The 24,401-nt window shown below is 37.3% G+C and overlaps 1 protein-coding gene across 2 annotated transcripts in view; it reads right to left on the bottom strand.

The window, feature by feature from the left end:
* The window catches only part of PRRG1 (proline rich and Gla domain 1), a 140,829-nt gene that overhangs the window by 50,454 nt on the left and 65,974 nt on the right, over positions 1–24,401 (bottom strand). For both annotated transcript variants that reach the window (XM_049643670.1, XM_049643669.1), the window contains exon 3: positions 14,656–14,816. In XM_049643670.1, the coding sequence (XP_049499627.1) occupies positions 14,656–14,816 (161 nt within the window). The remainder of the gene's footprint in view (positions 1–14,655; positions 14,817–24,401) is intronic.

Raw genomic sequence — 24,401 nt, 5'->3', positions numbered from 1 at the left:
AAAAAAAAAAAAAAAAAAAAAAAAAAAAAAAAAAAAAAAAAAAAAAACAAAAAAACAAAAAAACAAAAAACAAAAAACACAAAACAACAACAACATAAGAAAAAAATCAATGAAACCAAGAGCTGGCTCTTTGAAAAAATAAAATTGATAAACTTTCAGCCAGACTCATCAAGAAAAAAAAGAGGACACAAATAAACAAAATCAGAAATGAAAGAGAAGTTGACACCACAGAAATGCAAAGGATTATAAGAGACTGCTGTGAAAAATTATATGCCAACAAATTGAACACCATGAAAGAAATGGATAAATATCTAGAAGTACACAATCTTCCAAAACTTAATCAGGAAGAAAGAGAAAATCTGAACAGACTGATTACTAGTGACGAAACTGAATTTTATAATAAAAAAAAAAAACTACCAACAAACAAAAGTCCAGGACCAGATGGCTTCATAGGTGAATTTTACCAAACATTTAAAGAGTTCATCCTTATTCTCCTCAAACTATTCCAAAAATTGAAGAGTACCTAACACTTCCAAATTCATTCCATGAGGCCATCAAAGACACTAAACGAAGATACACAAACCACTAAACAAAAAGAAAACTACAGGCTAATATCCCTGGTGAAACATAGATACAAAAATCTTCAATAAAATATTAGTAAACTGAATTCAATAATCCATTAAAAGAATCATTCACCATGATCAAGGGGTATTCTTACTGCAGGGATGCAAGGATGAATGAATATTCGCAAATCAACCAATGTGATACACCACATTCACAAAATAAAGGATAAAAATTATATGATCATCTCAATAGATACAGAAAAGCCATCTGGCAATATCTGATATCCATTCATGATAAAAACTCTCAACAAAGTGGGTATAGAGGGAATATACCTCAACATATTAAAGGCCACAAACGATAAACCCACAGCTAAAATCATACTCAATGGTGAAAAACTGACACTTTTCCTCTATGATCAGGAACAAGATAGGGAATTTCAAAATACACACAAAATAACATACTTTGGCCCTGCCTAATTTACTCTCTCAGGAAATCCCAAAAGAAGTAGTGAGGAAGGCCCACTAGGAAGCCCCAGGATGGGCCTAGGGAAGATGTGGATGAAAATGCAGAATATGGCTAGGAGATGGTGGCAGCAATGCCCCACATTTGCCTATGTGTCTATGCCCAAACTTGATTCCTACCTCCTTTCTTTACTGAAGTCCATCATCCCTCAAAGGGCAAAGTTCTGAATCAGTGGCTCGAGTGCCATCAGAGGCTAAGTGAAATAGGAATTTCCCTGATGATGCCAAAGTATCTGAGTTTGGGCCTGAAAGTGTGATGAGAAATCTCTGGGCAACTAGCGACTAACTCTAAAATATCTCAGACACTGAACACTTCTTGTAATTGCTATTCCCACCCAAAAGTGTTTACATGCTATCTCCTGCCATAGGCTCTAAATTGAGATCTCCGGTGTAACTTTTGTAACAAAACCTAGTATTAAGGGGCGCTGCATAGTTTTTTCTTCAACTTCTCTTTCAACAATTTTCACACAAAACAAATTTAAATAGCAACACTTTGGAATGACAGGTATTATCGAAAAAGCAATAGTTGGACTTAAGGTCTAAAACGCCTGAATATGGGGTGCCTGGGTGGCTCAGTCGGTTAAGCGGCCGACTTCGGCTCAGGTCATGATCTCACAGTCCGTGAGTTCGAGCCCCGCGTCGGGCTCTGTGCTGACAGCTCAGAGCCTGGAGCCTGTTTCAGATTCTGTGTCTCCCTCTCTCTGACCCTCCCCTGTTCATGCTCTGTCTCTCCCTGTCTCAAAAATAAATAAAAATGTTAAAAAAAATTAAAAAAAAATAAAACGCCTGGATATTACTGACTCAGTTTCTAAAATGCAACCAAAGCTTGGGGTGGAGTAGAGCATGGAGCACCCAGGGAATAGGAATAAAGACTTGCAATGATGCACCCAGACAGGACAATCATCCACACCCCTGGGTGCAAAGCTTTTTGAGTATTCCAACTAAGAGGTTTTAGTTGAACCACTTGCTTCACAATGTTATAAAATGTTATCTGCTGATCACCCACCTTAGAATCCCTAAGACTGCTCATGAAAGGAAGTTCCCTGGCCCCCTGGAGACCTATGGACCCTAAAATGTGCTTTTTTAAAATAAATTTTATTTTGTAGTAATTCTAGATTTATAGCAAAGTTGCAATGACAGTACAAAGTACTTTCCTATACTCCTCAGCCAGTATCCACTAACATTAGCATCTTACATTGGAATGGTATATTTGTTAGAAATAGTGAACTAGGGGCACCTGGGTGGCTCAGCTGGTTAAGCATCCAACTTTGTTCAGGTCATGATCTCACAGTTTTTGAGTTTGAGCCCTGCATCGGGCTCTGTGCTAACAGCTCAGAACATGGAGCCTGCTTTGGATTTTGTGTCTCCCTCTCTCTCTGCACCTCCCCCACTTGCACTCTGTTTCTCTCTCAAAAATAAATAAATATTGGGGTGCCTGCTTGGGTGGCTCAGTCAGTTGAGCATCCAACTTCGGCTCAGGTCATGATTTCACAGCTCGCAAGTTCGAGCCCCGCGTCGGGCTCTGTGCTGACAGCTCAGAGCCTGGAGCCTGCTTCGGATTCTGTGTCTCCCTCTCTCTCTGCCCCTAACCCACTCGCATTCTGTCTCTGTCTCTCTCAAAAATAAATAAACATTAAAAAAATAAAATAAAAATAAATAAATATTTTTAAAAAATTTTTAAAAAGAAATAGTGATCCAAAACTGGTCCATTATTATTAACAGCTGATTTGGATTTCAGTAGTTTTCCCACTAATGACTGTGATCCACAATCCAATGCATACTGCGTTTATTTTTTTTAAATTTTGTTTAATGTTTATTTATTTTTGAAAGAGACAGCATGAGTTGGGGAAGGGCAGAGAGAGAAGGAGACACAGAATCCAAAGCAGGCTCGAGGCTCTGAGTCAGCACAGAGCCCTATGCGGGGCTCAAACCCACAGACTGTGAGATCATGGCCTGAGCCAAAGTCAGACCCTTAACCGACTGAGCCACCCAGGCACCCCAAATCCACACTGCATTTAATCATCATGTCTACTTAGTCTCCTCTGGTCTGAGACAGCCTTTTCCTCTTTTTCATGACCTTGCCAGTTTTGAGGAGTCAAGTATTTTAGAGAATGTCTCTCAATTTGGATGTCTTTGGTAATTTTCTCATGATCCCATTGAGGTTATGGGTTTGTGGGGAAAATACCACAGAAGTGAATTCCCTTCTCATCACATGATATACATCATGACTTATCACTGATGATACTAACCTTGATCACCTGGTCAAGGGAGTATCTGCCAGGTTTGTCCACTGTAAGTTCTTTCCCAGCACTTTCCATACTCTATTTCTTGGGAACGGATCCTTAAACCCAAGCTACACACAAGAAAGGCAGAGAATAAAGTTCTGCCTCCTAGAGATGGGAGTATTTGTATACATAATTTGGAATTATTGTGTACTATGTATTTTTCTCACCTATTTATTTTTTCACTCATTTATATCATTGGGGACTCTGATGCATTTACTATATGCTTTGGTTTATAACCCAATACTACATTACTTGTTACTCAAATTGTTCCAGCTTTGGCCACTGGGAGCTCCTTCAAGTTGGCTCCTGTGTCCCCCTGACATCCTCCCACTCTTTTTTTTTCTTTTTTAGCACTTTCTTACTTTCTAGTAATACAATATACTCCAATTCATCGTGTATTCTCATTGCCTCAGCCCTAGAATCAGCCATTCCCCTCAAAGAGTCGTGGTTTTTTCTTTTACTGGTGGAATAGTATTAGAAACCCGGATCAAGATGCTAGGTAGAACTATGCAGTTTTGACAAGCAGCCAACCTGATTCTTGTGCACTCTAGTCAACTCTAAGGACAACTATTTTGAAAAGTCAAGCACATTGGGGCGCCTGGGTGGCTCGGTTGGTTGGGCGTCCGACTTCAGCTCAGGTCACGATCTCGCGGTCCGTGAGTTCGAGCCCCGCGTCAGGCTCTGGGCTGGTGGCTCAGAGCCTGGAGCCTGCTTCCGATTCTGTGTCTCCCTCTCTGTCTGCCCCTCCCCCGTTCATGCTCTGTCTCTGTCTCAAAAAAAAAAAAAAAAACGTAAAAAAAAAAAAAAAGAAAAGTCAAGCACAAATAAACTAGAAGTAATTTGTGAAGAAAAGTTCTGAAATAGATGTTTTAAAGAATCACTAATACTTTATTCATGTTAGCTCAAAATTTAAAGTTCTAACATGCAAAGCACCCTGATGGGCTAAGAGAAAGGAAAAAACAAAATAATGGAAGAGATCAAATAATGATTCCTAAATAAAGTGACTGCAATTGAGCACCTAAAAACTAGAATAGAATTTATTTACTGGGAGCATTGTCTGTGCCAAGCACTAAGCTAAGTGCACAGCCACAAACCTAAAGCTGTAGGTATAATTTCTCCTTTTTAAAAGATACGGAAAATGATGCCTAGAAAGGTATAGATTTTGCACAAAGCAATACCAGTCAGTAGGTGGCAGAGTTGAGACACCAAATCAGGTCCGTGTCATTCTGAAGGCCAAGGATTTTGGCACAGAATTCTGATAACTACTGCTTATGTGAGATTCTGTGTGTACACAGGCTGTCTCTATCACATCTCAAATGCCATGATGGAAGGTCAGCTTAATCATTGTTTTATGTCCTGTGTCTGTTATACAGCAGGTACTCAGCAGATAAATCTGATTAAATCTGGCCAAATCTCTACATGGTGAAAATGAGAACCACAAAGTACATTTGCTTCCATTGTGTGTTATAATTAGACTTGTGTTCCAAATTAGATAAAATATGACGAAAAAAACCCCACCCCATCCTACTGAAAGAATACTTCTAAATTAACACACTTCAGATTTGGGGATGATGAAAATAGGTATGAATAAACCTGTTCTGAGTAATAAATTTTAGTAAACAAAAAGATAGTTATTTGATAAGTAGTCTAACAGTAAGCAAATCACAAAAGTCAATCATTTTCTTCACTGTCGTAATTAATCAATCATGAACTTCAAAGATGAAACTGTGTTGTTCAGTGTTTCTTAATACAGAGCAGATCCTTCTTAACATATAACAAACACTGAAACAGATTAAGGATTAGAAACCATTTCTATTACACTATTATATAAAGAAGGAAAGGAACCTAACACCAATAAAAAAAACTTTTAAAATTAAGTCCACATGTATCAGCTAATTTGTGAATAAGTTTTAGATCGCTACTTCCTATGAAATAAATGTATCTCATAATATGCCAATCCAGTTGTTCCTTCTTTCATTCATCAAATATTTAATTAATTCCTATTACGTGCCAGCACTGTTTTATATTGTAAGGACCATAGCTATGACCAAAACAGACAAGAAACGCTGCTGTTATAAAGCTAACAGTTCTCAAGGGAGGGTAACAATAAATAAAAACAACAAATGTCAGACGGTGATAGGTGCTAGAAAGGAAAATTCACAGAAGGGGCAAGAGGTTGCAATTTAAGGTAAGATATGTCCTCATTGAGAATGTAAACTTTACCTGAGAGTGGTGAGCGAGCTCAGACATATCTATCAGGAAGAGGAAAATACAAGTGCCAAAGTCATGAGGCAGGACATGTTCTGTGTATATGTACGGAGCCACAAGAAAGCCAGAGCAAAGTGAGTGAAGAGTGGAGTGTCATAGGAGATGTGGTAAAGAAGAAACTGCAGCCACAGTGAATGAGTGGAGTGGAGCAAGATGGGGACTGCTAGCATAGTGCCTTCTGGGTGATTCTGAGCACTTCGACGTTTACTAACATGGAACACCATTACAGACAAGGTACTTTAAAAGATCACTCTGCCTTGCTGTTTTGAGAATCAACAACAAAAGGGGGGGCAAGAAATCATACAGATGAGAGAGTGATGGCTGGGATGTAAAGTGGTAACAAGTAGAGAGAGTTAAAATGTGGTTAGGTTCTGAATATATTTTCATGTTAGAACCAACACTATCAGCAGATGAGATGTGAATATGAAATAGAAGAGTCAGGAATAACAAGGTTTGGGGGCTTAGTAAAGAGATGGCTGGAAAGACAGTTACCACTTACTGAGATCAGAAAGGCTGTGGTAGAAGCAGATTGTTTTGGAAGGGACATGAATTTGTTTATGTAGAGTTTAAGGATTCCAAGAGGAGATGCTTAGTAAGCAGTCACATAGTTTTGCAGTGCAGGGTGGCCCTCCAGGATATAAATTTTGGAATCATTACCCTTTCAAGCCATGAGACTAGGAAACCCCATCAGGGGAGTGAATACAGACAGAACAGAGTTTCAAGACAGAAGGTAGTTGCTGGAGGGGGATGTGGGGTGAAGAGAGGTTTTTTTTAAAAGGCGTGTAGACTAATGAGAATGAATCTATCAGAGGGGAAAAGATGATGCTGGAAAGTGCAGAGAATTGCTTGAGCAATTGCTGAAGGAGTTTCCTCTATTTGCTTCAAAGAGTGCTGAAATGCAGCATCCTATCTCTATGCAGAGGAAAGGACACATAGAAGCACTGAGATGCATAATGGCCAGAAAGCTAAGCATTAAAAATATTGTTCACCTTGAAAGCAATACAAGGGGTCAGAGGGGTAAGTAAGATATACAATTAACACATAAAAATCAATAGCCTACTAAACATGTATCTGACAATGGATTTGTATCTAGAATATATAAAGAATTCTCAAAATTCAATAATAAAGGAAAACAATCCAACTAGAAAATAAGCAAAAGACATGAAGGGAGATTTCACAAAAGAGAATATATAAATAGAAAATAAATATATGAAAAAATGTTTGACATCATTAGCCATTAAGGAAATGGAAATTAAAACCACAATGTGACATCACTATACACCTATCAGAATGACTAAAATAAACACCACCAAGTGCTGGTGAGTATGCAGAGAAACTGGATCACTCAAATATTGCTGGGGGAAATGTAAAATGGTAATCTGTATAATGACAAATTAGTTTGTCCGTGCCCTTAAGAGTTATATATATACTTACCACACAACCCAACAACTATATTCCTGGGGATTTACCAAAGAGAAATAAAAACTTAGGTATACAAAAAAACCTACAAACAAATATTTACATCAGCTTTCTAAGTAATAGCCAATATTGCAAACAACCCAGATGTCCTTCAATTAATGAATGCTTCAACAAACTATGGTACATCCATACCAATGGAATACTACTCAGAAATAAAAAGGAATGCACTACTGATACATACAACTTGGATGAATCTCAGAAGCATTATACTGAGTGTAAAAAGCCAATATCAAAAGATTCCATATCATATTATATAATTCCATTTATATAACATTCTTGCAATGACAGAATTATACAGGTGGGGAACAGATCAGTGATTACCAAAGGTTAGGGATGGTGGTGGAAGAGGAGGTATGTGACTATCAAGGGAAGATTTTTTGATGATGACAGAATTCTGAATCTTAACTGTAGTGGTGATGACAAGAATCTACCCAAGTGACAAGATGGCACAGAACTATATACACAGAGTGTACCAATGTCAGTTTCCTAGTTTTGATACTGTACTACACTTATAGATATAACCACTGGAGAAAACTGGGTTAAAGTCTACAATGGGACCACTCTGTATTATCTTTGTAATTTTCTGTGACTCTATAATTATCTCAAAATAAAAAGTTTAAAAAACAGAATGCATCTGTGGAAGTATAACTTTGGCCATGAGATTTCTTAGGTCTCATATCAAAATAAATATATGGTTTGTTAATTTAAAAAAGTCAATACCTATTCGGGGTCTTTTGTGGTTCCATACAAATTTTAGGATGGTTTGTTCTAGCTCTGTGAAGAATGCTGGTATTATTTTGATACAGATTGCATTGAATGTGTAGATTGCTTTGGGCAGTAGAGACATTCTAACAATATTTGTCCTGCCAATCCATGAGCATTAAATGTTTTTCCATTTCTTTGTGTCTTCTTCTATTTCTTTCATAAGCCTTCTATAGTTTTCAGAGTACAAATCTTTTACCTCTTTGGTTAAGTTTATTCCTAGCTATCTTACAGGTTTTGGTGCGATTGTAAATATGGAAGTTCCTCGAAAAAATTAAAAATAAAGCTACCCTACGACCCAGCAATTGCATACTACCAGGTATTTACCCAAAGAATATAAAAATGCTGATTTGAAGGGGCACATGCACCCCAAAGTTTATAGCAGCGCCATCAACAACAGCCAAATTATGGCAAGAACCCAAATGTCCACTGACTGACAAATGGATAAAGAAGATGTGGTATGTGTGTGTACACACACACACACACACACACTACATGGCGATCAAAAAGAATGAAATCTTGCCATTTGCAACAATGTGGATAGAACTAGTGTTATTATGCTAAGTGAAATAAGTCTGTCAGAGAAAGCCAAATATCATATGATTTCACTCATATGTGGAATTTAAGAAACACAACAGATGAACATAGGGGAAGGGAAGGAAAAATAAGATAAAAACAAAAAGGGAGGCAAATCATAAGAGACTCTTAAAGACAGACAACAAAATGAGGGTTGCTGGAGGGGATGTGGGGGGAGGATGGGCTAGATGGGTGATGGGAATTAAGAAAGGCACTGGCTGGGATGGGCACTTGGTGTTATATGTAAGCATTGAATCACTGGGCTCTACTCCGGAAACCAATACTACACTGTATGTTAACAAACTTGAATTTAAATAAATATATTTTTGAAAGAAGTCAATAGCCTAGCACATGAGTCTTCACAGCAGTTTTATTTGTAAAAGCCCCAAATGGAAACAACCCAAATGTCCATATACATACAATAATGTACTACTCAGCAATAAAAATGAACTATTGATATGTGCAATATGGATGCATCTGAACATAATCAATGCCAACTAAAAGAAGTCAATGCATGATTTCACTCATAGAAAACTCTAGAAAATTTAAACTACAGTAACAGAAATCAGATCAATCACTGCCTGGGGTGGTGGTGATTGTGGGGAGAGGAAGGAGGAATTATAATGAGGCAAGAAGGAACTTTTGAGAATGATGCATTTGTTTACTATGTTGGTTGTAGTGATTCACAGTGTGGTTTCACAGATGTGTGCATATGTTAAAACTTACCAAATTGTACACTTTAAATATTTGTGGCTAATCATAAGCCAATTTAACTCAGCAAGGTTTAAAACAATTGGTAGCTTACACATACACAAATAATAACCAGTTAGAATATACCATGGAAAAGAACACCCCATGTATAATAGCAACAGAGTAATAATACTTAGGGGCCCACCCAAAAAACGTGCACAATTTGTATGATGCAAACTACAAAACATTCCTGCAAGACAGAAATGTTGATTTCAACCAAAAGAAAGAAATTTCCTCTTGGAGAAGGTGATTTAATATCTTCAAGATGTTAGTTCCCCTTAAGTTAATTTACAGACTAAAAGAAATCCCAATAAAAATACTGACAAATTATTTTTTCTGGAGCTAGACAAATTAATGCTAAAATTTATATGGAAAAGCAGGCATGCAAGAATAGCTCACAAAACATTGGAAAAGAGGAGCATATAAGGGGAACTGGTTCTAATTTATACTAAAATACACTGAAAATCCTCTCTAATTAAAGCAGTGTGGTAATGGCATTCTAGCAGAATGATGGACCAATGAACTAGAATATAAAATCTAGAAATCAATTAAGTATATATTGAATTTAGGAATACGATAAAGGGTAACTAAAATCACTGAAGCAAAGAAGGATTGTATAAAAAATGGTCTTTGGACAACTGAATAGCATGTGAAAAAGATTATATCCATAATTCATGCCATACTCAAGAATAAACAGTGAGTGAAACAGAGATCTCAATGTCAAAACTCAAGTATATTTGTAAGAAGAAACTGTGAGTTCCTCTATCCCTAGGGTATAAATAAAGATTGTTGACTATGATCAAAAATCTATATTCAATAAAATATGTGTTTAACTTATGGCTATAATGAAAATGAAAAAAATGCATTAAAAACCCATAAGCAAAGTCAAAATATAAATGACAATTGCAAGCAAATATATGAAATACACATCACCAATAAAAACAAATATCTCTAAAATACTTTTTAGAAACTGAGGGGAAAAAAAGATCAGAAACCGGATAGAAAAGTGGGCAAAAGACAAAGACAATTCACAAGATAGATATAAAAATGGCCCATAAAACACATGGCAAAATATGCCACTTCACTCCTAAGCAGAAACAACATCAAAATATCACATCTCACCCAATGACTTGACAAACATGTCAAAATTTTCTAGATACTCTCTGCTGTTAAGACTGTCATAAAATATATATATTTCATTCTCAAATATCTGGTGGGAGTACAAAATGGTACAACCCTTATTGAGGGCATTCTGGCAATATCTAACAAAACTACATATGCATTAACCCTTTGACCACCAATCCACTTGTAATTCACCCTGAAGATCCACTTCCAATAATGCAAAAATACAGAAGCACAAAATTATATATTACAGCATTATCTGTAAAGTACAAAAATACTCAAAACTAGTTAATACCCAAATACAGTTGACTGGTTGAATACACTGGCACATCCTTATAAGAAAGTAGTATACAGCTTCTAAAAAAGAGAATAATCTCTGAATACATATGGAATGATATGGATGAATGAATGAATATAAAAGTTGTCCCTCTCCCCACTATGGTATTAGTATTATAATTCTGAAACCACTCTGTGTGTGCTGTAGGACTGAGTAAATGAGATAATATATTGATGTTATTGGGAGCCACGGTTCTCACTGTCAAAAAAACAGAGAATATCTCCATCTCATCTACAAATACAGAAAGGGGAAACAAATAAGAACCCTGAGGGGTACTGGAATTGGAGAGCAGTAGGATGAATCTGTAAGTTCACATTTTTGTACATATACATGTGTTTGTGATTTTTTCCCCCAAGTTCTGGTGCTGGAAGGCCCAGAAGCAATGGTACATTCATAGCAATGAGAATATACTAGCTACTACATCTTGATTTCTAAATACTATTTCTAATAAAAGTAACCAAGGCTCCTCACAGAAATAGCCAATTCCAAGGCGGGGGCAGGGAAGTACATGATGATCCTGGAACATTTTGCTCACCCAAAAAGTAAAAAAGTGCTTTAAAAAATGATAATGTCAAAGAAGCAGAGAACCAGTCTGAAGAAACCTCCATTAGCCAAATATGGGACAATTTGACCAAAACATTGACAATAATGGATTATAGCTCTTGAATAAAGTAATCTTTGAGTCTGTAATAATGGATTATAGCTCTTGAATAAAGTAATCTTTAGGTCTGTATAGCTAGCTAGCTAGATTGTTCCTGCCCATAGCGGAATGTCAACTAACAAATGTACACAGGATGGAGTTAGAAATCACCACTGGAAACTATAATTGATTCAGTCAAAAATCATCAATAGCAGATATTAAAACTAGTGGGCAGAAGTCTGATGAAGAACAGAAGACTTACATACTTTCAAAGTATCTTCCCACTAAAGTTCTTACCTTTCCTTTAAAGGAGAATGACAAAGCAGGATGAAAACTCTGGCTTTATGAAGATGATAGAATACCTAAAATTTGTATTTTTTGATAAAAGATAATATCAAGGGGCGCCTGGGTGGCGCAGTCGGTTAAGCGTCCGACTTCAGCCAGGTCACGATCTCGCGGTCCGTGAGTTCGAGCCCCGCGTCAGGCTCTGGGCTGATGGCTCGGAGCCTGGAGCCTGTTTCCGATTCTGTGTCTCCCTCTCTCTCTGCCCCTCCCCCATTCATGCTCTGTCTCTCTCTGTCCCAAAAATAAATAAAAAATGTTGAAAAAAAAAAATTAAAAAAAAAAAAAAAAGATAATATCAAAAACGAAGTTTTGCTTGTTTTAAAAACATGAGCCAGTTTTTATTAAAAACTGCATGCTACAAAGCACTATTTATACTACAATACTACTGTTCTTTAAAAATTACCTGTGTATGGGGAACCTGGGTGGTTCAGTTGGTTAAGCGTCTGACTTCAGCTCAAGTCATGACCTCACGGTTCGTGGGTTCAAGCCCCACACTGGGCTCTGTGCTGACAGCTCAGTTTTCGATTCTCTGTCTCCCTGTCTCTCTGCCCCACCCCTGTCTGCACTCTGTCTCTGTCTCTCAAAAATGAATAAACATTAAAAAAATTTTTAATTATCTATTTATTAAAAATAGGCCAGAATATATACCAAAATTACAAAACTGATGATGCTAAATATTGAAATGATTTATTCATTTCATGTTTTACTATATTTTCAAATTCCCTACAATGAACATATATTAATTTTATAAGAAGAAAAAATAAATATGTAAAATAAAACAAATAAGGACTAAGCAGATGCAGGGGGAAAAAAGGCAAAAAGAAATTAAAAGCCCAATAACAGTGCTTTTGTGAGTGCATGATGGGATTATGGATGATGATTTTTTTGTTTGTTTTTGATTGTGAGATTTAAGTAAGATTTAAAAACTACTTTAAACAAATAGCCAATCAAATTTAAAAATGGGCAGAGAATGTGAAAAGGCATTTTGTCAAAGATGACATATGGATGGCCAACAGACACATAAAAAGATGCTCAACATAACTCATCATTAGGAAAATGCAAATTAAACCACAACGAGATAACACTTCACACCTTTCAGATTGGCTACTGTCAAAAAGACAAGAAATAAAGTGTTGACAAGGATGTGGAGAGAAGGAAGCCTTGTGCACTGTTGGTGGAAATGTAAATTAGTACACCAACTGTGGAAAACAGTATGGAGGTTTCTCAAAAAAAAAAAGAAAATAGAAATAGAAATATAACCCAGTAACTTCCACTACTGGGTATTTACCCAAAGAACATAAAAACACTAATTTGAAAAGATATATGCATCCTGATGTTTGCTACAGCATTATTTACAATAGCCAAGATATAAAAGCAACCTAAGTGTCCAATGATAGGCAAACAGATAAAGAAGATGTGGTACATACACACACACACAATGGAACACTACTCAGCCATAAAAAAAGAATGAGGTCTTGTCATTTACAATAACATGGACGGAGAGGGTATTAAGCCAAGTGAAATAAGCCAGACTGAGAAAGACAAATACTCTATGATTTCACTTATATGTGGAATCTAAAAAACAAAACAAATGAATATACCCTTAAATACAGAGAACAGGCTGGTGGTTGCCAGATAGGAGGTGGGTGAAGGGATGGGCAAAATAGATAACTGTATTAACAGATAAAAACTTCCAATGATAAAATAAGTTAAGTCACAGTCAAGAAAAGTACACCATAGGGAACACAGCCAATAATACTGTAATAACAATAACTTTGTATGGTGGCAAAAGATGACCACACTCATGGTGGTAAGCATTAAATAATGCATACAATTGCCCAATCAATATGTTGCATACCTGAAACTAATTAGTACTGTATGTCAATTATACTTCAGTAAAACAATAAAAACATAAAAACTGATGCTCACAGTTTATCAATTTATACACTCTGTTTTTGCTATGCACACATGGAATACAACAATGATGCTTCCCTGATCCTCTCTCCTGGAGCTCCTTCCTCTTACCTCCTGGGTCCTTCTCTACATAACAAAAGATCAAAACCCCTTTCATTAAAACTTCTGTATCTGCTGCTTCTAAGACATAAATGCTGTCCCTCTAAGCACATCTAACATCACTTGTTTAGCACCCAGTGTTATTTTCAAGGTCGGTGCACGGGAATGGATCTTTATATGCTGGCTACCTCTGGTAATGTAATTTCCAAGTGCAGAGCAGTTCCACAGAATTTACACCACTGCCGTTTGCATTTCCAGCCCCGCTCTCCTGGAAGAGCATGCCCTCTAGAGTAAAGAGTGGTAAACAGGGGTTTTTCTTAAAGTGGAGAAGGGAGCTGAGTTCAAAAATAGATATGTCTTTTCTTTTGTACTACAAGAAAGAGATTTTTATTATTTGTAAAAAATGTTTTTTAATGTTTATTTACTTTTGAGAGGGACAGAGAGAGAGAGAGGGAGACACAGAATCTGAAGCAGGCTCCAGGTTCTGAGCTGTCAGCACAGAGCCCGACGTGGGGCTCAAACCCCCAAACCGTGAGATCATGACCTGAGCCAAAGTCGGACACTCAACCGACTGAGCCACCCAGGCGCCCCAGGAGTAAAAGATTTTTAAAACCGTGTCAGCCTCTATTAGGTTCGTCCACTCTTTCTCACTGATTAAGCAGAGTCAGGTGATGATATCTATATTGTTCCCCAACAGAGCCTTGTGTGAAACAAGTGCTTCCCCCCCTGCCAGGGTGATCCATCTGAGCTCAGCAGAGTCCTGTGGAAACAGGGCCCTGGAAGACAGACCAACACACGGGGAAGTGAACCTGGCTCTACTATCCACAGAGTATTCTTAGTTAGATGCCACTTGCAGAGTTCTTCACAAAGGCAGTGTGGGATCGATTTGTAATTGGTAGCAATGCACGCCATTTGGGAATGCAGACTGCAGACATCCATCCAAAAGGTAGGCAAAGCTTGTGAACGGCTCTTAAAAATTGCCAGTGTACTTACAGTTTTCTCATTATTTTCAAAAGCTTCTCTTGCTTCTTCAAATGTGCAGATTTCTTCTTTGCATTCACGCTCAATGTTGCCCTGTCTTATTTCTTCAAAAAGTCCATTAGCTCTTGGGTAGCGTTTCAATACTGAATTGGCTTTTTCTCCTGTGAGGAAAACTAAGGAGAGAGAAAATAATAAGCATAAAATTATAATTTAAAAAAACACGTGGAAACTTCATACACAAGGTGAAAACGGCTGGGTGCTCTTTAGAAACCACAGCCAACATCCTAAACCTCTTCCCGTGAGTCAGCAACAAAGTAACATTTAGCTCCAAACCACCACCTCTGCTGTCTTCCTCAACACGTGAGCATGTCCTTTCAGTAGCAGTTGCCCTGGGCAGGGACAGTGACATAATTAGCTGTTAGATTCAGACTTTAGCACATTCCTGCCAACCATCGGCGTTTAAATATAGTAATAGTGATTCCACTGCTTATACTCACTGTTGTAAGTGGATTACCTCCCGGGCATTCTGCTGTTGCACAGCAGCAACCGAATCAAAATCCAGTCTCCAGACTACCAGTCTTTGTCCCTCTAAATAAACCTAAATAAAGCTGCAACTGACCTAGCAACATAAACCCAGAGAACCCCTGCTTGTATGAAGGGAAGGGATGACAAAATAGCATCAAGAAATTAAGATAAATTTGGCCATAATTCATTCCAAGGAACACTAATTATTTTGTTGTAAGTACACTTAAAGTAAATATATTGTGATATTTTAACATATTTAACCCAATTTCACTGTCCTACAGAAAAAAAAAATTCTTCTGCATAAACACTAGAGACATTTCATATAAACACTCAAAATGCACATTTATGATACCCAGTAAAATAAATAAGGCACTAGTTATATGTATACTTATGGGGAATTATTTCTATTTTAACATACAGATTCATTTTATTTTTGTAATTTTTACATTTATTCATTTTTGAGAGACACAGAGAGACAGAGTGTGAGCGGGGAGGGGCAGAGAGAGAGGGAGACAGAGAATCGGAAGCAAGCTCCAGTCTCTGAGCTGTCAGCACAGAGCCCGACGTGGGGCCAGAACTCACAAACCGCGAGATCAAGACTTGAGCCAAAGTCAGATGCTTAACCAACTGAGCCACCCAGGTGCCCCATACAGATTCATTTTAAACTATACTTCAATTTCACTTTTCTAAAAGTGTCATACTTGTTCATATAAATAAAATGCTACAAGAATTTAATCTCTGCTAATGCAAAGAAATCAGAAAACTCTCTAATCTTACTAACATAAGAGAAGGCATATTACAGATAATTTTAAGATATTAAGGAAAAGTCAATATTTTACAAAGAACATTTTGAAGTAAATGAAAAATGAAAAACAGTTAAGTGCTCCTTTAAAGATGGCAACAATAGGGGTTCCCAGGGTGGCTCAGTCGGTTGAGCATCCAAGATTTCAGTTCAGGTCATGATCTTGCAGTGTGAGTTCGAGCTCCGCATCAGGCTCTGTACTGACAGTGAGGAGCCTGCGTGGATTCTCTGTCTCCTCCTCTCTCTCTACCCCTACCCCACTCACTCTGTCTCTCTCAAAATAAATACATAAACTTAAAAAAATTGTTTTTAAATGGCAACAATAGCAATGAATTTAAGGTTTACCTCATTATAGAAATGTGTATTTCACTTTACAGAAGATATGGATTCATTACTTAGGATTCTTCAAAGTATCCAAATTGATACCAGATCGAAAACTATGAGCGGCCTTTCATAAGACTTTCCTTCCTTCTACACCTCAGAAAGAGAACTATCTATAACAATGAATTACAGAGTCCTAGAATATCATTAAGAAGAAACTGTAAAAAATAAAAGTTGTGGCAAGTGCTAGAAATGAAACTAAAAGGGTGCTCTGAGTTGGAAAATAGCAGTGAAATTTTTTAGCACTACTTCTCACAGTGGCAGCATGACAATTCCCTGCACGAATTAAGTCATACAGATTGCTGGGCCCACCTCCCGAAGTTTCTGATTCCGCAGGTCTGGGGTGGGGCTAAGAAGCTGTATTTCTCGTAAGTTCCCAGGTAATGCTGATGCTGCTGGTCTCACTACCATAGTCTGAGAACCACTATCTAAATGTGAGCTCCTTAGAAAACTAGTTCTGAGGAAGGTGTTTATGGAATGTTGGGATTAACAAATTTAACAAATCTGTTACTGTGTGACTTTTGAGGGTCCTTAATATATATTTAATCTGTATCTGCAAATCTCCAAAAAAGGAATACATTTGTCATATTTATTTGAATACGGGCTCCTCTGAGCCCTTTATCAAAGGACATTTCACTGAATTAACAACTTCCTAGCCATTGGTTATGCCCTCTGAAATGACATACAATTCCCTTCCATGGAACAGGTCACCTAATACATGAAGATGGTAAATGATTTCCCCTGAAGTTTCTCTTTTCCAGGATAAACAGGTCTAGTTTCTTCATGTGTTGGGCACATAAAATGGACAGGAGTCTCTGGACTATCTTTATCTCATAAAATACAGTGTCCTACTCTCAGTGCAATACTCCATAACATTCCTTGTTTTTAAACACACTGTATTAATACAGTCTAAGATATCCCTGGCTTTTGGGACAGTTTTCTTTAAAATAAGCCAATCAACAACAATGTATTTTAAGATTTTTAAGAGAAAAAACTAAATTCTGCTCAGAGAAAACTTTCTTTTATGCTATCTACATGGAAAAGGGGGTCAAGGAAAGCAGGTAACTCTTGTAGCCAGAAAGCAGGCTAATTCAGAAGGTTAAACAACTAACTGTAAGTAAACCTATAGTAGGACACAGCTCTTCTAACCCCAGTCTAATCAAATTACCAAGAACATTCCACAAACACATTCTGTGTATTTCTTGTACTGAGAGGCAAAGTAATATAATACTGAGAACTCTAGAATAAGCTGGCGAGTAAATTTTATGTTACTTGCCAAATCTGGTCAATTAGAAGATACTACCTGGAATAAGAATCTGACCCATAGGAAAGACACTTATAGAATAGTTACGTCTGCCATATGCTAGGGAACAGAAAATTGTGGTAGGGCCTCATCAAAGCAATTTGGAAATCTAATGAACGATACCAGAATTAAGATTTTTTTCAATGTGGAAACAAAATAAAGGAGCAGGTGGCAGCTTGGACCTATAGGAGAAGATCAGACTATCTTTTCCGAAAATACTGGGCATTTCCTGTGATGCAAGGGCTTGTATTTGGACTTCAAAAACTAAGGCAGTGATGTTTAAAACTAAAGTTGATCACTTCCCTCTTCCTCCTTCTCATCAAAGGGTGTGAGTCAGCCCACAGCTGTCCAGAATCATGTGTATGCCTGTATCAGAGATTAAATAATGTGACAAGTATACAGAATGAGAACACAACACTGAGGTGTTATTCAAACATGTAATTTTCTCATTAAAGGAAATAAAGAAAAACCTAAAATGTGTTCTTTAGGTTCAGCTGGGAAAAAGCCTTACTAAAGAAAACATTTAAATGTAAGACTGACACATTCACACCCACCAAATAAGTATATTTATCTTAAAAATGTAACTACTTTTTCATGATTTCAAAACTAATAGCTCTCACCTGTGCTTTCTCTTCAAAAGAAAAGAATAAAAATAAATGAGAATGGCTCATGTAACTACCTATATTACTGCCTTAAATAAAAGAGGTGGTTGTAGAATATATTTCTTAATGCATTGTAGGATACTAAAACTGATATTTTAATGCCAAAAATCTTTAGCCAAGTGCAGTCACGTACAAAGATTTCCTGAAAAACAGCAGATGATAAGGCCTGAAAGTTAAGAACCACCTTTGAAAAATCTCTACTCCAATTATCTAATCAGTTCTTTCACCTTGGGTCTGATTTTGCTAAAGGAACCACTATTTAACATTACAAATGTTGACATTTTTCTCTTAGGTGAACAAAATTCTTTTTCTTAGGAAATATTTACTGAATACAGACTATGTACAAGGAGATCATAGCAAGTTACAAAAATGACTAGCAGAGGCCTCTGCCCACAAGGTTCTTCAGTGTAAACGATAATGAAGATAAAAGAGATATACCAAGAACTCTAATACAAGACTAACCATGGTGGATGCTCCTCAAGGTGAGAAAGCAGGCATAGTTCTATTGGGTAGGTATGTTTAGATGACCTAAAGGACCCCTGCAAAGCTTTTTTGGTCTGGCCTTTTTAAGGACTGGTAAGATTGGGATGTGCAAAGATGGTGAGGAAAGACATCCTAGGAAAACAAAACAGTGCGAAGGCTTGGAACTGAATAAAACAAGGGACATAAATAAGGAACAGTGAGTGGTCAATAGGTGCAGAGTGTAAGAATCAAAATGGGAAGTGAAAAATAAAATTGGAAATGGGGGCCAATAGCCATATCATGGAGGCACTTAATATTAAGCTAAAATATTCAAACTATTTGATGGCATTCAAGATTTTAGACCAATACTTCATTACTTAGAAAAATGTATAAATACAACAGATTTATGGGTAGGTTGAAGAGAAAATTCAAGGGAGAGAGGCTACGTAAGAGGCTGCTGACAAGAGACCAGACTGAGAAATAATGAGGCCATGTGTTAGAACGGTGGCAACAGGAATGGAAAGAAGGGGAAAGATAGGAAAGATATGGCTATTGGGCAATTTCTTCAGCCACTACACCTACCATGCACCTTATCCCTCCATTCAAACCAAATCTTACCATTCTCCATTTGTTTCATGCCTAATTGTGTACTAATATTTCATCTGCTTAATGAACTCCTATTCTATTCAGATATAACAGCCTCTAAAAACTTTCTCCAGGTTCTACTATCCGCGTCATTAGAGGTGCTACAGACTCTAGGTATTTGCATATAACTCAATTACAGCAAGTAATTAAACTATATTATTATTTTTGATATGCCTATCAAAACTCAAGACTGTAAGCTTCCTGAGGGCAGAGTCTGTGTATTAGTATTTTGATCCAACCGGTCTTTCATAATACCTGGTAAAGAACTTGGTAAGAATAGAATTTGATAAGCATCGAATAAATGAAAACGCACAATGGGAGGAGCTTTAAGACTAAGTCACTAGAAGCTGAGAAACCATGGACTGTGTCTCTAATTATGAAGCAGCACTGCAAACATAATATATGGTTGTGAAATAAATACATTTAGGGCAAAGTTTCTAGTGAGACAGCACTTGAACATCCTTTTTTAGCAAGAGAAACTATCTTTTGAAATGTATAGGATACTTCTATTTATGCTCCCCTTGGAGCAACATTTTTTGTTCTGAAATAATCATATGATTTCCCCTAATAGTTATGTAGAAGTGGAGTAGCTAGACACATACTGTTTGGGGAAGAGGGCAAAGCCAGATGCTTCTTGGTTTGGCAAGGAACTAGCATACTGGTACCCAAACTATGCACCAAGGGCCCCGAGGGTGCTGCAGCAAATTCATGGAGAATGAGCAGATATTTTATATTTCTGAAGGAAATACATTGATATTCGAGATCTGTTGCACACCACACAAACTACCAGCTTAAGATAGTTAACATTTTCATCATTAGATAGTTCCAATATTCATTTCCTTTGTGAAGATGGATTTTCAGCTGTGGTTAAAAAAACATACTGTATGAAAAAGCAATATGGAACAGGAAATGGAGGTGACCGTATCCAATACGATTCCAATGGTTAGGGAAGTTGGACAGTGCCCAAGAGGCACACACATCCTGTAAGTAACTGCATGCCTATTTAAAGTTGAAATAAAAATATTCCTTTCTTTCAATTTAGGTATATTACTTTTCCAAATGGCTACTAAGCTGCCAGGATATAAATACTTATTAAGTTGTTTGGACCTAATTACTTAATAAATGGAATTATCAGGCATTTATTTCAACCTATGGCTGCTATGAAAAAAATCACTCTGACAATTAAAGGCACCATAAATTCAGAAAGTTTGGGAAATTCCGGCCTGGAGACACATGGAATCTTGCCATTGGTCTCCCAAATCTATTAGGCACTCCAAGCTTAAACGGGTGGGGAAGTTCCTTCTCTGAAGAAGGAAACAAAGATCCTTTGGAAGATTCAATGTTACAGAACCTCTCATATAAATTACTCATAAGATTAACATCACTAGCCACATCACTCAGTCGTAGATTATACTAAGTTAGCTCTTCCTCAGTTAGCCACCCTGGTTCTAGGAGTCTGCCTGTAGAAGAGACCAGAGATATAAAAACTGAAACAACAAGGTCACTAAATGGCTCAAACACTGGGAAATCAGGCCTACTGTATTATGGAGTGGGCACAGGTAAGTGAAATGCTACATAAAAAGGTTCGCTTTTCATTTTCTAGCACTGCTAGAAATTACTGCCAGCCCAGCTAGGGCAACTTATGTCTCAATTACTGTGGTGATTCCCTTAGTGTCCCTGGAACTGTTCTGGGTACCAGAAAGCCTGGTTTAGGTGCCCGGGTTTTGATGTAAGACTACATACTAGCAACAGTAGCAAGAAGATCAAGAGTAACAGAAAATGGGGACTTTGCACAAACTAATCTAGCATTCCATTATCTTTTCTTCAATGCAAGAGTCAAGACCTACTCTTCTAGACCTAATGTGTAATCCTAGAGTTCTTAAATTTCCCATGGGAATGGGGTTTGACAGGGAAAGAAGAAAGACATTCTTGTATTACCAGGGGCTGTGGTTGTTTGAGTAACAAATGTGATCTCACTGGTATCCCAAGCTCGTTCAGTGGTGGACATCAGTTCCACATTTATAAAGTTAAGAAAAAGTTGTTAAAGTAGACAGCTATGTGAGAAAAGCAAAAACCCTAAGCTTGCTTTCTTCATCTGTGAGATTGAAATAATAGCACCAATCTCATAGTTATAAATGAAGTCATGTACATAAGATACTTTGCTCATGGCTTGGCAAAGAACGAATGCTCAATAAATAGTAGTATGAACTGTCACTGTCACAGTGGCAGTTAATCCATAAAAGGAAAAACAAGAGATCTGCCAAACTGATAATAAAAATACAGTCAGAAAATACACAATAAATGAATAAGGATAGGGTTAACTTGCAGGGAATCTGTATGCTTAATACTAGGGATGCTTGGGAGTTTGGTCTCCTAGGTCAAGTTTGGAATGAAATGTACTAGCTTTATAAAGTGCTGTTTTAAGTCTGAAACTCTCTTGGAGGCACTCAGCACTAGTCTGGACTGTTTATTAAAAATGTACAGATTGATGGTTTGCATCTGACTTAACTAATTATGCAGCCTACTCTCAGCTCTATGATCAGTAGAGTAGCAAAGATTTTCAGTAAACGTGTGCCTTGGCTCCCCAGAAACCAAGGTTATCTTAGACATATCTTGGTGGTTCACAATTGAAGACAAAGCATGTCCTCTGTGACTAAAGATGGCCTTAGGAGCCATTTTTCTCCTTCTGCACCATACCTTTAGCCACTATTAAAGCCTTATGAGAATTTCATAGGTTCTTCCAATTACCTAATGTTGCCTAGTGGCTACAATATACTTTGATGATTAATAAATATTTGGGAGATATCATGAGATTTTAAAATTTCAGAAATTCAGGGCACCTGGGTAGCTAAGTCGGTTAAACATCCAACTCTTGGTTTCAGTTCAGGTCATGATCTCATGGTTTAAGAGTTTGAGTCCCGTGTTGGGCTCTGCGCTGACAGCATGGGGCCTGCTTGGGATTCTCTCTCCCTCTCTCTTTGCCTTTCCCCTGTGAGCACACACACACATGCACGTACTCTCTCTCAAAATAAATAAACTTTAAACAATTTTTTCAGAAATTCTTCAGAACGTAAATTAAGGTCTATTTCTAGTCCTTATTTATAAGGATCTAACACTTGTAACAAAATCATAAGGAAGCACCCTTTACAATAAGTTATATGCTTACTTTTATTCAAGTTTGATCAAGTGTACGCGGACAGCCTATCATTATTAGAATTTTAACAATAGAGGTGTGTGGGGGGCTTGGTCAGTTAAACTTCTGACATTGGCTCAGGTCATGATCTCATGGTTCATGGGTTCAAGCCCCACGTCACACTTTGTGCTGATAGCTCAGAGCCTGGAGCCTGGTTCGGATTCTGTGTCTCCCTCTCTCTCTCTCTTTGCCACCCCTCTCCTGCTCATGCTTTGTCGGTCTCTCTCAAAATTGGATAAACATTAAAAAAAATTTTTTTTGAGAATTTTAACAGTAGACCACAATGAAGCTCTTAAGGCTAGAATAAGAAATGAAAATTAAACACAAGGGGCGCCTGGGTGGCTCAGTCAGTTAAGCGTCTGACTCTAGGTTTCGACTCAGGTCATGATCTCAGTTTGGTGAGTTCGAGCCCTGTGTCAGGCTCTGTGCCGACAGCGTAGAGCCTGCTTGAGAGTTTCTCTCTCTGTCCCTCCCCTGGCTCACGCTATCTCTGTCTCTCTCAAAAATAAATAAACTTAAAAAAAAAAGAAAATTACACACATGACATATATATATATGTATGTATGTATATAAAGAGTATCAGGAACAGCTACAACAAAATATACTGAATAATTACTTTCTATTCATTTTGAGGTTATCTGATAGTTCAGGTAGCTATTCAATATTTTACATAATCCTTGTGATAGTAATATATCATTTATGCAGAAAACACTCAAATAAACTTAGTCTCATGAACTCAGAAACAAGAGATGACCCTTTAAGGTCTTACATTATAATTTATCTTATGCTTTACCTATAGGAAGCCCCAGCTCCCTTAGACTCATCAAGGATCAAATTATTCAACCTTCATCCATAAGCCTGACTATGAGACTTGAAAGCCTCACTGCACATTACAGCTAAAAGGTAGAAGGGGCAGAGGTGAGCTGAACTAGATCAACACACGGACAGCAACAAGAAGTGAAAGCTGATTAATCTGAAGGCAGAGGCAAAGAGAGAAGACCCTTTGAGGGTTATTTAGAGTAGGTTCTAACCACCTCCCATATTAACAACTCCCAAAGCTGTGAGCATCAGTGATTATGTTTATAATGAATCTGAGTTACTAAGAAAGGGCCATATGATGTTCAGGATATTGTTTAGGAAGGAAGTAGATTATAGGGTCTGTTTTAGAACTAGTTCCATAAAAAATGCTTTTTAGAAAGTTTTTTTTTTAACACTTATTAAAAAGGTAAGCATCAGAGATCTGCAAAGTCTATTTATTCTAATGGAAAGTTTGTTCCTAGACCATGTCTGTAAATGTTGGCACACCAATGACTGAGTCTATAATAGATCCACACACTAACCAGGAAGCTGTTTTTCTTTTCTGAATGAATTTCTAATATCCTGTTTAGTTGTGAATTTCTCATAAAAGAGAGAATATACTAAACCATCCACTTATTTGAGCTTTTCTGTTTGTCACATAAAAATTGCCTTTTGAGACAAACTTTTTGAAGCCAATATCCATTTACCACTTTCAGCAACCGTGTACTGAGACCAATGAAACTGCAGCAAATGATAGGAGTGTGATATGGTGAAAAGGTCCTTAATTTGTACTCAGAATATGCAGATTCCTGTTTCAGGTCCAGCACTAAACTGGCTACATGATTCTGAATTTTCTTGCTTAATTTATCTGGGCTTTTCTCCTAATTAGTGAAGCTAAGGTGTTGTATATGATTTCTTAGGCTCTTTCAGTTGTAACTCTGAAGAATTTTATAACTGGAAAGGTTTTTGTTGAGTAGGAATAGTGTA

Source organism: Panthera uncia, chromosome X, assembly GCF_023721935.1.
Source record: "Panthera uncia isolate 11264 chromosome X, Puncia_PCG_1.0, whole genome shotgun sequence".
NCBI classification, from domain to species: Eukaryota; Metazoa; Chordata; class Mammalia; order Carnivora; family Felidae; genus Panthera; species Panthera uncia.
The sequence above is the reverse complement of the archived record's forward strand: the minus strand, read 5'-3'. Positions and strand labels throughout refer to the sequence as shown.